The sequence below is a fragment of the Puma concolor genome, chromosome A2 (genome assembly GCF_028749965.1).
Source record: "Puma concolor isolate L17-30 chromosome A2, mPumCon1.1.hap2, whole genome shotgun sequence".
Lineage (NCBI taxonomy): Eukaryota > Metazoa > Chordata > Mammalia > Carnivora > Felidae > Puma > Puma concolor.
Window position 1 is genome coordinate 138,852,179 of NC_141668.1, and position 17,170 is coordinate 138,869,348.

The following is a 17,170-nucleotide window of genomic DNA, read 5'->3' on the forward strand; positions in this document are numbered from 1 at the left end:
CTAATCAGGGTTTTTTTTTTTTTTTTAATCATTTGGAGATAATTGGAATTAGGTCAGTGCTCCCTTAGATAGATATGAATGTTGTTTCTAATTTTAAAAATGTTCTCTGTGATTACTTTTGCTATAGACACCATGTACCCAAGTGGGGAATGATTGCATTAAAAAATCACAGAACTGCCCATTGATTAATGGGATTCTTTGTAGGTTTCCCCCCTGCTGAGCAACTTCCACTTAGACTTGGCTGTTGAAGAAGGAAGGAATAGTTTTACAATCACAGAATTTCTCCAGCTGTGCACTGTTGACATCATGGAGTGGATCATTCTTTCCTCTACATCGTAGGCATCTTGGCAGCATCCTGAGTCTGTGCCCACTCGGATGCCAGAAGCACCTTTTCCTCCTCCCCCATGGTAACTTCCAACAGTGTCTTCAGAATTGGTCCATGTCCCTTGAGGAGCAGCATCAACTTTTTCGGGGGAAAGTACTGTTTTGGGCACCCATCTTGCTTTTGCTATTGGAAATGCTCTGCTCTATTTTTTTTTTTCCAAGTGCAGGTGAAATCAGTTTATGGATTACTTGTGGTTGAACTTAGATGGAAAAAATTTCAACACAAGAATTCCCCATTTCCTCTCCATCATTGCTTCTACTCAGCAAAGGAAGTAGCAGCTTGGCCAGTTGTCACAGTGGCCTTCTGTCCTCCTCTCTGCCACCCGCTAGCAGTGTACCCCAGGCCAGCCATGGGCACTGTCCCTGGGCCTCTGCATTGTCATCCGAAATATGGGTGCAGCTGGACCCTCCTCAGTACTGTAGCAAGGATGGAAGAAGAGGAGGGCTTCTAGTATTTGCAGTGTGGCCCTGTCCTGATGGAGGGTTTTCTTGTCCTTCACATTAGACAGGACCTACAAGAAAGGAGGTAGAGGAGATATGCTCAGGTGGTCCTGCTTCTCAGCATTTGTGGCCTAATTTTCTGGGACTGAGAAAAGGTAAAGGAAGGCAAAACAGAGGAGCCTCAAGGGAAAAAGTAGCCGGGGCTATGTTCCTTCCGATCCGTGATGACATGGTTCTCGGTAAACGGTGAGACGAGACAGAAACAGTGGAATCAGGACAGAACAGTAATAGTCAAAGAAGTTTTTCCAAGATCTCCCCTTTACAGATCATATCCTTCCTGGGTTTTTTCCTGCTGAAATACACCTGCTGAAACTACCTGCTGAAACTACCTGCTAAATGGTAGTTTATCGTTCCTTGTCCCCCTTGTTAACGATCTTAGTTTGCAAAATGAGGAATGGGCACATTGTGGTCATTTGCTCAAATCTGCTTTATGAAAATTCGGTGGTTCGTGAAATCTCAAATCTAGGCATCACTGATGCAGAGAAGGAGGCCTTCAGAAGTCTGGGAAGACAGGAAAGGAGGAAGGAGGCTCTGAAGTAATGTGGGGGGGGGGGCGGGGGGGGGGGCGTCCAGAATCCAAACCAGAGGAAAGGCAGTGGGAACGTTCCCCTTCTCTGACCATGACTTTTGCGGCCTCTTACTTTAGGGAAAGGCTAACTTTGGGTTCAAGGCCAGCGAAAGGTTCACCACTCTCCTACAGGTTACCTCTCACAAAACGACCTTTGTCAGACTCTTTAATGAATTCTTTTGTCCTGAGAATGTTAACTCCAACAGCAAGAGAAAACTTGGGTGAGCCGTGCACACGGCACCCCACAATATCCATGGCTGGTTTCTTGTATGTAGAAAGCACTCTCAGAAGCTCCAGGACCGCTTTAAAAAATCCATTTCCATTGTGTTTGCTTGCATTAAGTTGTTCATCTGACTTGACTCTAAGCCTGATTAGAACCTCGTTTACCGAGAAAAAAGCAGCAGGAACCAGCCAAAATCAGACAGGAGAGGAAGCAAAGAATCCTGGTATTTGATCCTCCACAGTGAGAAATCTGTTAAGCGTCTTCCTCTCTGAAAATACTTGCTGGGTGAGCATGTGTTTCATTTCCAGTATGAATTTCTCTTACCCTTCCCTGCCATAAATGCAAAGTACTCCTTCAAGGAAGTGCCCTGGGATACATCTCGTTCCCAGATAAAATATTTCATTAAATAGCCTTGCAGTTCTTGAATTTTCCCTGCATCTTAAATGTACTTGACCTATAAAAATGATTTCTAATTGAGATTCCTCCTGAGTGGGACCGTGTGTGTGTTGGGCGGTGGGGGTGTGTGGGGTATGCTTCTGTCTTGAAGCCAGTACAGTTGGCGAAATGACTTTTGACTCACTGAAACCTGAAATCTAAGAGTTGAAGAACGCCTCAGTTTCCGCTGCATCCACTAGCTATATGGGGCAGCCAGTCCTTAGAAAATGACAAAGTCAAGCAAACAGCTTTTCTTCTTCGTAGTTCACATAATCACGGAGTCCAATTCAGATATTGTTTCAGCAAGAGGATTTTAAAGACATCTAATATCTCCATGGGAGATGAATGGGGCTGCTCCTCACATGTCCTCTGCTCTTTGGAAGAACCTGACCCTTCAGTAAATGGCTCTTTAGGTCTGACTTCCAGACGCTTTGAATAATGTAGTGCTGCAGGACTCCAAAGTCGGATCACCTTGCCGTTGTTAACTAGGTCCTGTGTTTTCTAAAGCTAATATGGTTTCCTAAATTTAAGAGATTGAAATAAAGTTTGATACGGTGCCGGGTGGCTTCAGTCACAATTAAGCAGTTCGATGATAAAGTTAATTGAAATGACCAAATGAAAAGACACCCTTACAGAGCAAATGGGAAAATTTGCCTCCAATTTTGCAAAAGTACCTTGTGACTGAAAAGCGACTGTCACACCAGTAAGGCTGTTAAAACCGCTCAAGAGATTCATACATTTAAGCTGGAAAAGACCTGAAATATTCTTTTTCATCAGTGTTTGTTTGCCTTTTGTGACGAAGGCTAAGTCATTGGGAATCTTTGAACTCAGTGTCGGCATAAAAGTTGCTTTTCTAAGGAAAGGTGTGAAGGGTATCCTTCACTTAAGAATTACTTCGACTCTGAAAAAGTCCCTGAGAACACATCCATTTGCTGGAGCCGAGAGCTGCGGGGTTTGGGGTTTCTTTGTGAGTCTTCGTTAAATCTGAGACCCGAGCCATCCGTTGTGATGGGAATTTAGAACACAAGGTGGCACAGCAGACAGAACGTTGCTCTCCTCGCGGAGGGAGGCAGCCTGGAGCTGAGCTGAGCTGAGTCGGCAGCGCACGAATAAATCAAGAAACAGCCCAAGGATCAAGAGCTGTTAAGCAGTTACAGCAGCGATGATGATGATCAAAAGACCACGCTGCCCCTCCCCTCTGCCTCCCCGGCCCTTCCTGCAGCCCTCAAGATACAAATGCATTTCATAAGCGCTACACATTCACACATGCATTCAAAAGGCAGTTGCTGAACTGGGGGCCAGATACTGCTTTAGGGCTGGAGACTAGCCCTAGGATCAGAGTGACCAGGTCCCTGAAAGGGAGAGAATAAGCCAGTAAATGATAACAATCAACAGTGGAAACAATAAACAGGTAAACAAATAGTATGAGCTTAGAGAATCACGGGGTCTCTGGAAACAAAAGAAACAGGACTGCGTGAAGAAAGTGTCCTCTGAAGGGTCACCTTCGGATCTGCTGACTGCCAGGATCCCTGGGTGGCTTCTCAGAAGTAGCAACATTTGAGGAGAGCCCCAAGTGATGAGAAGCCACACATGTAGGTCTACGGGCATAATGTTCCAGGTGGAGGGAACAGCCAGTGCAAAGGCCCAGCAGAGTAAAAGGAATTAGTCTGGAAGTGGAGAGTGCCATTCTGGCTGGAGCATGGGTAGGAGTAAGGGTAATAGGAGATGAAATCACAGAGGCAGGCAGGGTCAGATGAAGGAAGGCTTTGTGGGACACGGAAAAGAGCTTGTACCTCGTTGAAACTGTGTTGGGAAGCCATAGAAACATGTACTCTGCAGACCATATAATCTGATTTATGCTGTAGAAAGATGTTTCTGGCCTCTGTGTGGATAATGGATTAAAAGGAATGAAGAATAAAGCAGAGACTGATTCTTAGGTTCTTACAGTCATCTAGGCTAGAAAAGCTGGTGGTTGTGGAGATGGACTGACGGATGGGTTCAGGATATATTTTGGAGACCTGTGTTGTAGGAAAGATAAAGAACCTCAAAAAGGGCCTTAAATTTCAGGGGTTTAGTGTCCTGTAAGGTTAAAACAATGCAGGATGCTCTCCTGGATCTCTTTCTTGGTCCTGTGCCTAACTTTACATTGCTAAAAATAAAGCAACCAGGATAGAAGTCACCCTAAAAGTCAGTAACCCTGAAGAAAAGGATCCTGGCATGTATTTTTTTAACCCAGAAGCTTCTCAGCACCAATTACAGTGATAGGTTTCCTTTCAGGGCCAGTGGCCTTAAAATAAGGGCCCACACAGTATCCTGTTTTTCCAACCCAGAAAAGGAATCCTTATTGGTTTTTTCTTTCAATGAGCTATTTTGAACTATTCTTTCTTTCTTCCCCCCTTACACATTATAAGCAGCTAAAAGTCAAACTTTCAGCGTTAGAGGAACTGCTTTGGAGCTTCCAGGCTACAAGTAGGGGTCTCCTCTTACAGGGAGACCTCGACAAGCATTGGGGAATAAGAGGAGTGGGGGACAGGGCCAACCCTTAAGAATTTCCACAAAAACCCGTTCACACTTGAAATACAGATGTTAGTGGGGGGCACCTGGGTGGCTCAGTCGGTTAAGCGTCTGATTTCGGCTCAGGTCATGATCTCATGGTTCGTGAGTTCGAGCTGTGTGCTCACCGCTCAGAGCCTGGAGCCTGCTTCAGATTCTGGGTCTCCCTCTCTCTCTTTCCCTTCCCCATTCACACACTGTCTCTCAAAAAAATAAAGTTTAAAAAAATATCAAAGAAATAACAGGTGTTAGGAAAGCCAAGTTTTCAGCATGACAGGTAGGGAGTCTTCCTCAGAGTTAGAAGCATTTATAGACTAAGACAAGACCCTAGGCCTAAATACCCGAATTACAAATGTTTCTAACCAACATAGAGTTAGAGAGCTCTCTCGGAACCATTTGAGGAAGTGGCGTAATTCCACCCTTAAAAGAGTAGATCTTGATTGAAATAGTCTCTGGAGAAGAAAGATGGGCCTCATGGTACATCATGACCAATTAGTGGTCTTTTTCAGTTGACGGTTGTTTTTCTTTCCCCTTCTAGAAAGAATATGCCATAACTCACTCCTTTTCCTGCACCTTTTTTTTTTTTTTTTTAATTACATTATTAGGTGGTGTCAGGATACATTTGCAAGCTAGGAAGAGCTCCTACCCACTTTGGAAACTGTACTTTATAGGACTTGGGTGTCAGCCAAGCTGTTAGCTCTAAAGAGTTGCTTCATTGCCCGCAACTCAGAGACCAGTCTTGTTATATTTTTAGTATGTGTAGCCCTGAATGGCCCATGATTTAGGTACTGTGACTTGGGGTAAAATATCAGAGAACCTGATTGGCTATGCCTAGACTCCCATGCTATCTCTACAAAGGGAACTCTTCCTAAATCCACATCATGATTATGGGTTCAAGATACCTTGACCTGTTGACCAACAGGATGATGTCCATGAAGCTGTAGGCAAAAATTTTTATGAATGCATTTTTTTATGGGTAAACACCCCTTCGTAGTGAGCTGTGATCCAGAATGGATTAAGCACCTTCGAATGAGACTGTATAGTTCAGTGTTCAAAAGCACAGTCTTGGCATTAGACCGAGTCTGCCTTCAGCTGCTCACCCGAGTGTGTGACCATGGCCGTGTTACTTAATCATCAATGTCCCGGTTTTCTCATCTGTAAAATAGGGATGATGTTAGTACTGAACTCAGCAGTTGAGAAGAATAAGTGTATGTCAAAAGGCAAGCTCTCAGCTCTTTTAGTTCATTTTACTCTCAGCTCTGAAGTTAGAAGACTTCTTTTTTTACAAAAATGGACAAACGAGAGGCCAAGTTGTTGACCCTTTATGGTGTATTCCACGTGTTTTGGGGGGTCAGCCACAGTAGCACTAGTTATTCCATTGACCATTCTGAAGTGACCATTCATCTCTCAGGAACTGCACGGTGACAGTACTTTTGAGTGGCTCCAAGTATTAATGACTTTGGGCCTCTCCTCACCTGCGCCAGTTCAAGGCTTATGACTTTGAGGTGAAAGGCTCTGTAAACTATTAGCAGCCACCAGACTTGCAAGCCATTTATTTCTCTGTGGGACATATTTATTAGGCTGTATGTACTGTGTAATTGAAGCCGACTTCTCTGTCACTATAAAGCCGGGCAACCATGTTCTTCTTACCAAATGCCAACTGACACGCATTGGGAGCTCCTTATTCCAGAGATCTGAGACCCAGTCATCTCTTTAAATTATGATGTCCGTAATATTTTGTAATGACCATTATTAGGTCCCCAAAGGAAAGAATGTCTTCCTCTTTTTGGAGACACTGGGGCTGACGCTCTTGTTCTTGGCAGCCAGTATCATATTTGCATTGAAACATTACACCGCAGGGTTGGTCATAGTATTTGATTGGAGGAAGGGGGAGAAAAAGCAAACATGTCTAAACTGCAACCCTTTTTTAATTTTGTTTTATGGATTCAATTTTGAGATATATAGCACTTGTAAGGTCCTTCAGTGAAAATGTCCTCTAGTTCAAACTTGGCCTTGAGTTTATATTGGCACGCTGATTTTGCTTTAAACAAACAAACAAAAAAAAACCTTTTAGGGGCGCCTGAGTGGCTGTCGGTTAAGCGTCCGACTTCGGCTAAGGCCATGATCTCATGGTTTGTGAGTTCAAGCCCCACGTTGGGCTCTATGCTGAGAGCTCAGAGCCTGGAGCCTCCCTTGGATTCTCTGTCTCCCTCTCTCTCTGCCCCTTTGCCACTCATGCTCTGTCTCTCTCTCTCTCAAAAAACATTAAGAACTAATAATAATAAAATAAAAATCACAAACCTTTAAAAAGCTTGTTATTTTTCAGTCAAGCATCGGTCATTACATGTTGCTTCCAAACTCCTGACCCCACAATTAAATACCAGCCTCCTTCAGTGTTCAGCTCCTCCACTCTGCCTTCTTCATATCAGATTAGCTTTCTTCTCTCATACTCCCAAGAGCAATAGTGCTTCTTCCCATCATGGCCCTTAGCACTGACCACACTCAATTTTGTCTAGTGTATGTATGTGTGTGTCTTTTTTTTTTTTTTTAGCGTTTATTTATTTTTGAGACAGAGAGAGACAAAGCATGAATGGGGGAGGGTCAGAGAGAGGGAGACACAGAATCTGAAACAGGCTCCAGGCTCTGAGCTGTCAGCACAGAGCCCGACGCGGGGCTCAAACTCACGGACGCGAGATCATGACCTGGGCCGAAGCCGGCTGCTTAACTGACTGAGCCAGGCACCCCATTTTTTTTTTTTTTTTTTAAGACAGACTATGAACTCGTCCAGGTCAGAGCCATGTCTGATTTACCTTTATCTCTCTCGTAATGCTTCGGTAGGCATATGGCAGAACTCAGTAAATCTTGCATGGGTGAACAGTCACGTGGACGGTTCCTTCCAAGCTCAGGTATTGGCTCTTCCATCATCCTGCTTCTTTTTCATCACCAAAACTATCCCTCTGAAATTATTTGCTAGGTTATGTATATTCTCCCTTCCCCCACGTAACGTGAGCCCTATGAAAACAGGACCTTGTAAAAGATCTTATTCGTTGCTTTAATTCATCTCCAGCTCTTGGCCAAAGCAGGCCCTTAGCACAGTTTGGTTACATGAGGGAGTGAATTCCTTTCCTACCTCCAGTGGAAAAAGTTAAGCTGAGTGTACCTATCTTTTGCAGTTTTCTTCCCTCAGCATTTTACCGGTAGGGTGAGTGAGTGCAGTTTAAATGTAATCCTGGTTTATACCTTTTTTTTAAAAAAAAAATTTTTTTTTTCAACGTTTATTTATTTTTGGGACAGAGAGAGACAGAGCATGAACAGGGGAGGGGCAGAGAGAGAGGGAGACACAGAATCGGAAACAGGCTCCAGGCTCTGAGCCATCAGCCCAGAGCCCGACGCGGGGCTCGAACTCACGGACCGCGAGATCGTGACCTGGCTGAAGTCGGACGCTTAACCGACTGCGCCACCCAGGCGCCCCCTTTTTTTTTTTTTAATGTCTATTTGTTTTGAGAGAGAGCATAAGCAGGGGGGTGGGTGGCAGAAAGAGAAGGAGAGAGAGAACCCCAAGCAGGCTCCACGCTGTCAGCGCAGAGCCCAACGTGGGGCTTGATATCACAAACCATGAGATCATGACCTGAGCCGAAATCAAGAGTCGGATGCTTAACTGACTGAGCCACCCAGGTGCCCCCTGGTTTATGTGTTTTGTATTAAGCAAACCAACCAAACAAAAAAACTAGTTGGCCGAGATGATGCAGATGGCTCTCTAAACATGGGTTACTAGCCATTAATGTTAGTTATTTAAAGTCTGTGATTTGCTGCGAAGTAATGATCAATTCTGCCTAGCTGAGGAAATCACAGATTTTCTCACTCTTTCCTTCCTGCACGCCTCCATCTTGGTACTTCATGCAACTCTGAGTGTTTTGATCCGTCCTCATACTGCCTCCCCCCCTCAATAAAAGCATTACCCTACCAGATTCTTTGTTCTTTCATGTAGCAGCAATTTTGCTGATAAATATTAGTGCTCTGCAAAGTCCTTTAATGGAGTTTCTCTCCTGAAAAAATTTTTCCATGTGCCCTTTAGCTCTTCCCGAGAAAGAAGAAGAAACATGCACTGAAAGTTTTCTCTTTCTGCTTGATCCTTCCTTCTCATTATCCTTTCTATTTGCAGATAAAGTATTTTATATACACTGTCCTTATTAGAGGCACAAACTTAGCAGAAGTCATCCTCACTCCAGGAGTTGCATCTAACACCATAGACATGTGCTTGGACAAGGTGACTTAACCTGGGGTTCAAAGAACCCAGGAGAATTGGCTTATCAAGGTTACTGGTCAAGATTTCAGAGACTACTGGAAATGATAAGCAAAACTATTTGCTTCTATGCAGCTTTGCTTCAAAGAGGCTCTAACAGCTTTTTTATCCTATTTTCAGTCAAGGCCATGGCCCAGTAATTTGTAACACAGCCACTTGAGTAGAAATGGTAGTCCTTGAGCCAATAGAGAGCTAGAAGAAACTCCAGGTAATTTTTAACCTAGCGGTGCAGTAAAGTGAATAAACACATATCATTGTCCAAACTCACTGAATAACGCTTCTCTGTTTATACTTGTCGTTGTGTGTAAAATCTGGAAAACTTGGGAAAGACTCAAAGCAATATGAATAACTTACTAATTCTAGAATTCAGAAACAGTATTTTAATACATGTTCTTGTAGTCTTTGGATGTGTGATGTGTGTGTGATGCTTGCATATACCTATTTTTACAATGAGCTTATATTCTGTGTACAGTTTTATCCTGATTTTAACATCTTGTATCATTACTACTTTTCCACATCACTAAATGTTCTTCACTGGACCCATTTTTAATGGATTCATAATCTTGTTGATAAAACAATGTGTTTGCTCAGTCCCCTGTTCTTAGGAGTCGTTTCCAATTTTTATCTTCTTTAAATAATACCGTGTTGAACATCCTTTTAGATACACGTAAATCTTTGTGAGCCTCTCTGATTATTTCCTTAATGCGCACTCTTAATGATGAGTTTATTGGGGGTAAAGTCAGCTATAATTTTCAAGTTTGGCATTTGGGAATACATGTTGATGTCTTTTAACTTTTTTTATGTTTTCTTTATTTTTGAGAGAGAGAGAGAGAGAGAGTAAGCAGGTGAGGGGCAGAGAGAGAGGGAGACTCAAAATCCGAAGCAGGCGCCAGGTTCTGAGTTGTCAGCAGAAAGCCCGACGCGGGGCTCAAACTCACAAACTGTGAGACCATAACCTGAAGTTGGATGCTTAACCAACTAAGCCACCCAGGCACCCCAATTGATGTGTTTTAGAATAAAAAAGATAGTGGGGTCTGAGATGAAAATGCTCAGGAGTAGTCTATTCTGTTTTTGGAATATAAGAGTAGCTCCAGACCAAATTCTCACAGTCGTCTTTTCCGTGGCTTTCAGTGGTCTCCATGAACTAACCACCTGATTGCCTCAATCAATCAATCAGTCTCTCTCCTGCTCTTTCTCTCTCTCTTTTTCACTATATGTAACAGTCCCCCTGCTCCTTGAACATTGCATTTGTTGCCTGATTCAACACCAGTGCTGTTTTCAGTCACCCATTTTGCGATGCAAAACTTTAAAGAATCCCCTATGTTCTAGGACATGTTCTAGCACATTAGTATGTGCTAGAATGCAAAGGAGGAAACCAAAATGTTTCCATTAAAACGCTCACATCTAGAGACCAAGTGCACACTGGATTGGCTATCACAATAAAAACAATATAAATTAATGGCATAGTACATTTTTGTCACTTGTAGATCCACTTTGCTTATGACAGTGACTTTCCGATTCACACTTTCAAAGCCTTTTGCATGATTTTTTCTTTGTTCTTTCAGTCGGTGAGGTTGGTTGACATTGTCACTTCCTTTAGCCTGGAGGAAGTTAGGTCCAAGAAAGTCTGATTTCTTTGCCACAATTCAGGCTTGATCATCTCGGTGCCAAAAGGGCAGTGAATGACTAATGTTTGGCTTCCCGTGGAAGAGTAGCTGAGCTATCGACATCTTCCCTATGTCCATTTAGTCCACAGGATAAACACAAGTCTTAATCTCAACAGGGTGCCTCAAGAAACTGTGTACATATATATTAATTTGGGGGAAAGTAAGCAATTCTTGAAGGCTCTAGAGGTGAATGATGGCTCTTGAGATTTAAGAGTGCAGTAAAATGTTCTGAAATTTGGTATATTCATCTTACTTAAAAAGGCAGTGTAGGCTTTTGTTTATTGTGGTATTCATCTGCGTGTACGTGTGTGTTCATAAATAAGTAAAGCTTTGCTTGTAGAAGATCCTAAAATAGGTAATAAAACCGTGAGCCAAAGAACACACAGTTTTGGCATGTAACCTTCTAGTCTTTGTTTCCAAATGCATATGTATTCTGTTATGTTTTTACTTTTTGCTACCAATTTTTGCATACAACCGTTATAAAATTTCACCAAGAATAACATTTGCCATTTAGTTGTATGTGAACGTGTTCAGTAACGTGCTTTATGGTCTTGGTATTTAAAAGGAAAGCGTTCTCTTCATGTTATTTGGTCAGATTCCAGTCACTAACAGAGAATTTGCCATTTGGTTTCTCCAAAAGGACATTTCCTTTTTCATAGGGAACTTTGGAAATTCAGGTCCCACTTTTCTCACTTGTATAAATCACACTTAGACTCACACTTTGAATGTATGCTTCCCCGTAAAAGTTTTCTGGGACCCCTTTGAAATAGCATTTACCACCTTCTCGGCTCTAAGAGCAGATGGTGCCATTGGTAGACTCTTCCTTCTGCCTCTTCTCAAAATCTCCCTTCTTTTCCCTGAAGGGAGCAGGTGAGCCCATTAAGACAGGTGCTATTTCTTCCCATACCTCACATGTAGTACGTGACACGATTGCCCCTGGGAACACGAAGTGCGATTTGTCCTGGGAAAACCACCGTTGGGCTGTGAAGCGTGGGATCACGCTGCTTTCTGTCGCCCATCCAGTGTGGGATGGCCCGCACTCAGCTCTCACTTGATAAGAACCACATCGTGTGCTTTCTAGGTCTTGGAAAATTCTGCCAAAGGGTGACCTTTTTTGAGTATTTTCTGATGAGGTCTCCCAGCTGTTTTCAAACCATCTGAGTAGTTTTGGCTAAAATATATTATAAATTGTAATCAGGAGCTTTGTTCCCGCATTCATATTCATTAGATTTTAAGATTTAATGACTATGTGGACTTAAAGCAAATCCTTGATTTCTTTTTTAAAAAGCACTCAAGTGAGTCTCTCGATTTTTGACTTTCTGAATACTAATGTAGGGCCAACTTTGGCTCCTGTGAAAGGTGTAGCTTTTGAAAAACAAGGTAGCAAAGAGGAACAAATTCCTCTCTAAATTAATACTTTTTCTTCTTTGTTGTAAAATACAACTTGTAGGGTCAGTTGAGCTGGGATATTTTGGGATGTTGCACGGAGGGCTTCCTCAGAGGAAACAGGACTATAACTATTACCCCAGTTTGCTTCAGACTGGATGGTTTTGTACACTTAATGGAAGGGCCATTAATTAATTAATGTTCATGTTTAAATAAATGTTTTATTGCCTCAGCAAGATTATGAATATGGTATTCTTGATGAAGGTTCTTGATGAAGAATTCTAGATGAAGGCTAGGTTGGCCTCACCTAGCCCCTCCGATCCCAGCCCCTCCTTGCCCACCAGAAACACCCCAGTGACGAGTCTTGTGTGGACAGTTGTGGAATGCGGACACCGTGCCTTTGTTTGGGTATATTTGACACCGGCCTCCTCCTGTACCGGCCGTTCTGCAGCATGCTGCTTGCATTCAGCATCGTGTCTTGGAGCCCATCCATGCTACTCAGAGAAAAAGCTCACTGCTTTTAACCTCTGCAGACTGCCCTATAGGTGCGCTGTTCCACAGTTTCTTTTTTTTTTTTTTTTTTTTTATTTATATATGAAATTTATTGTCCACAGTTTCTTTAGAACCTCCGGTCCTTTCCAGGTTTCTTTTATGCCACCCCTGCTGCAGTGAGCATCCTTGTATATACCTGCACTTTCAGCGTGTGTTTCTGTATGATAGGGAAAGAAAAGTACCCTTTATTTTATACACGAACTCTTCAGAGACCAGGAATTTAAGATGGTCGGTTTTATAAATGATTAGCAGAGTACGGATCAAAGCCACTTTCCCGGACTCCTCCTACCTCGTTGGAGATTCTTGACACATTTTTATAGAGAGTCACTGGGATCTTGTGTGAAGACAAGTCTGGTGGAAAGCTAGCTACAGTGAAATGTTGCATCTTGCAGTTAACGAAGAAGGTCAGTCAGAATTAGGGAAAAAAATCTGAGTGCAAAGATGCAATATTATATACTTTTGAAGTGTGTGCAATGACCAACACGAATATAACTGAATAAAATTCCTTAAGGGAATCACATTAATGAACAAATAAAAGCACTTCATAATTTTTTAAAGAATAGTGACCCAACCAGATTACCCAGCACAGTTACTCTCATCCACAGGTAAAATAGTTCCCCTGCAATATTTTTTAGACTTTAACAGGTTAGGCAGATGACCTTTCCTAGGGGGGAGGAAGATAACCATAAGCACGTCCTTTCTGAACGGTGTAAATTCTCAAAGGCCGGTGAAGGGGTTGACATTTGAGAGGCCTCCTCTACGCCAGGTGTGAGGCTTTAAAATGTTTTGTCTCTTTAAGTATCATCATCCTGTGAAGTGAACCTTACTATCTCCATTTCGTAAACTGAGACGCTGAAGCATGGACAGCTCTAAAGCCAGCTTCACGAAGGTCTGCCTGTGCGATCTCGCTGGACCTGAAAGAGTCCTCCTCTTTCCACCGTCTCCCAGTCTTCTTAGATGTGGTCCTCAGACCTCCTGCATCGGAATCTCCTGGAAGATTTGTTTACAGTGCAGATTTCCCGGCCCTTGGGGGTGGGACCCAGGGTTCTGCATTTGTAAAAGTCTGTACGGTCTCCTTATGTACTTGGAAGTCTGAGAGCCACTCGGCCAGGCCGTGATGACCTCGTTTTGGTGATGACGTGATGAGCCTTGCCAGAAGCGTCCCCAATGCCTTTGGGGACAAGTAATCCATGAGAAGCCATGCCTCACTTGCAGTGGGCACATGAGCAGTGCTCCTCTGCTGGCTTCCTCCTACTCATCCACTTCTGTTGCCTCGTGTTACTTGTGCTGAACTTAGCACAGCTCATGGTTTGACAAGTCACTTCCCAAAGCATTGAAATCATCACACTACACGGGGATCATTTTCTAAAAAAGGTTGAAGTTTCCAGTGCAAAATCATCAGATCAGAAGTCTATCTTTTGTGCCCCGTACAGATGGAATCTGCATTTTGCATTCTATCCCTTGCTCAAACCAAAAATGAAAAATAGATAAAAAATGAGAGGACAGCTTGCAGAAATGATTACCTTTGAAACAACGTTCTATGCTTTTATTTTTCATTCTAGCCCTCCTTTGCTTCACTCTCCTGTTGGCAGGTTTCCCACATGTCTGCCCCTAATCGCTGCTGACTTTTCTAGAAGTGTGCAGCAATCACCAGCCTCTTCCAGCTCTCACCCTCCCGTGAAAGACGGGGTTCTGGAAGAGCCAGCTAGGATCAGTGAATACCTTTTTCTCTTCTGCCTTTTTTCTTTATCCATTATCATCTTCTCTCAGCTCCATGAAATTTTCTCATTCACTCCCCCAACAATCTGCTTTCCTCTTGAGGGTCTGGCCCCAGCTAGTGTCCTTTCCAACAAGCTAAATAGGAGTGTGCTTGGTTGACTGACATGCATGGAGAGGTGTGCCCATGGTCTGGAGGGGGTCCTACAGCAAGTTAAATTTGTGTTCTCTGCTGGCAAAAGAACATCCATCCGTCTTTGTTTTGGTGTTCAGCTCATCCAAATAAAGAAGGCATTTCCTCTCCTGAAAGGCGGTGGGGGGCGGGGGAGGGAGGGAGGAAAGGAAAGAAACGACCCAAAAAAAAGAAAGAAAGAAAAATTTAATTTTAACCATGTACTCCTCTGCAACTAAATATATACCCCTTCCTCTGTCCTGATTGGTCCGCTTCAATTGACAAGTGGATCGTGGGGAAAGGAAATATCCTGGACTTAATTGTAAGTTAAGTCTCTCTTAATCCAGAAGAGCATTTGAGATTCTGTCCAAGTGTTCAATTTCCCAGGCCGCTGAGGTCTGTGAATTTCTTTTCCCAGCCTCCAGGCTGCTGCAGTACAAGCCAGCATAGCTAATGCAGATAGATCTCCTGCCTCTCGCTCTCCTCCTCCCTCTGCTTTGATTCGATATGAACAGCCTGGTAACTCCGATGCTGGGGAGAAATCTGACATAACTCTGCAGATGGCTAGGTTGCCATGAAACACCTGGGGATTGTTCTTTAAGGAAAAGGTAACATTTATATGCTAATGATTTTTTCCCCTCTTCCCTCCTTGTTGCATTTTTTCCAGGGTTGCCAGTTCCCAAGAAGAGCCCAAAGTCGGTAAGGACTTGTCAGTTACTTGATTCTTGTTTGCCGGGGGGTGGGGGCTGGTGGTGGGAAGGGACGCCGTCTGGTTTGACTTCACGTAACGTGTTTTAGAGTAGATGGGGGAGACGGTAGCTCCGGCTCATTTGATTAAGTTCTGAGGGTCTGTTTGGTATAGAAGGTGTTTGGGTTTGTCTTTAACTGTCTAGTGATTTGTGGGCAGGCTGCAGGAGCCAGGTTAAAGAATGCATGTTTGGAATCTTCTCTATAAATGCATCACGACTCGCATTCAAATGGATGACTTTCTCAGGTGTTTTAACTTGATACAAATGCTATTGTTTCCTTTGGGAGGGGGGTGGGGAGAGCTCCACCTGCTTTCTGGGTAAGGTTGCTCTTAACTGGTGTTTCCATCCGTTCACATGGGCAGATTCTCTCCTTGAGCTTTCTTATGCATTGGCTGATGAATTATTTACAAAATTAAAAAGCCTGCAGGTTTGAAGAATTGCTTTGCCCTGTATATATATCCACGCTCACATGCAACCCTGTTCGCTGCCCCAGCATTGAGAATAAGACATTTCCTTGCTGTCGAAATGTCCTTTGTTGTTTTGCTAGCTTTAGCAGCATTATGCTGCAGGTATAGGATTCTTTAAAAAAAAAAAAAATCAATGTTTTGCTGTCCTTTCTAATCTGGTTTCCCTGAAGATGCATTACCTAGTTGACATGTTAGCTAATAGCTTAGAGGCTATGGTGTTGTGCTTGGTGGTGTCAGCTTCTGTTCCCAGGGCACTGACAACAAATTAAAATGCTACTTAAAAACTCAAAATCTGGACCTAGGATGCCTATGAAATTGATCCAGGAGAAGGAAGCTTCCCGATTCATTAACATTTGGGTAAAGAGGGGTACTTCCATGTGGCTTAGAGTATTCGGGGGAGGGAAGATTTACGGCTTTCTGCCATCCGGGAAAGGAGAGCCTTTAAAACTTTGCAGCTTACGGGGCTGCAGTGGAATTCTTTCCACCTGTCTCCAAGCCTGGCGGCGAGAGGCAGAAGTTTATTAAGGAGGTGAGCAAAGAAGCTTCTTGCATTCTTAAGCTCCACTCCTAAGTTGTCCAAAGAGAAAAGCCTGCAATAATTGATGTGCTTCCAGTGGCACGGTGCCGTGGTGTCTACAACATGTGACTTCGGGCTGCCTCCCTTGTCAGTCTGTGTTAATGTTGAAGCTGAAAAGCGCTGGTAGGTGTGCACATCGGAACCACAGAGATGCCAATGCTCAGGAGCGCGCGCGCGTGTGTGCACGTGCGTGCACATGGCACATGTGTGTCCTGATCCCCAGGTCATAGTCAGAAACCTATTCAGCCTTCAGAAAAATAGAAGTAAATCCTAAAGATGTGTCTCATGAGCTTGAGTTAGCCATCCTTTTTTCTCCCCCACCCGCAAGCGTTTTCCGTGATGCACGGAATTAATTTGCACACCCCACATGGAATGGAGTCTTAACGAGGAGCATACTGGGGGGAGATATAGCAGGTCTGCCCAGGGAGCATGACATCAAGGAGTAAGGTGTTCTTTTTGGTTTTGCATCCCATTTAAACTTACTTTGCAAAAGGATGTTGTGGATTTCATTTGCATCGTTTCTTCCCCAAAGTGTTTTGGAATTCACTGCCGAACTCAAAGCATATCAAACAGGTATAGAGCCTGTTTTCACCAAGTCAGTTAAGAGAATTCCCTATGACAGTTTATTTTTGTAGAAGCCGTGTCATTAGCAAGCAGCAAGCCAATTACTCCGGCTGCATTCCTAGGAAAAAAGCGTTCTTAACTGCTTTGCCCACAGTCTGCTGGCTCTTAATTACCACAAGCTAAGAGCCTGGTGTGTTGCCGGGTTAGAAAAGAACAAGCCCCCGGCCTGGGGCTTGTCCTTACCTGATTTCTGTGCCAGGACAGGGATGATGGTTTTCACAGCATTGCTGGCACACTCTGGCAGCTGCTGTACAAAATTTGGGAACAATCAGCCAAGGTCTGCCATTGCCAGT

The 17,170-nt window shown here is 43.5% G+C and overlaps 1 protein-coding gene across 15 annotated transcripts in view; it reads left to right on the plus strand.

The window, feature by feature from the left end:
- Positions 1–17,170, plus strand: part of MAGI1 (membrane associated guanylate kinase, WW and PDZ domain containing 1) — a 642,539-nt gene that overhangs the window by 582,669 nt on the left and 42,700 nt on the right. For all 15 annotated transcript variants that reach the window (XM_086697648.1, XM_086697649.1, XM_086697651.1 and 12 more), the window contains one exon: positions 15,128–15,159. In XM_086697648.1, coding sequence (XP_086553774.1) covers positions 15,128–15,159 — 32 coding nt within the window. The remainder of the gene's footprint in view (positions 1–15,127; positions 15,160–17,170) is intronic.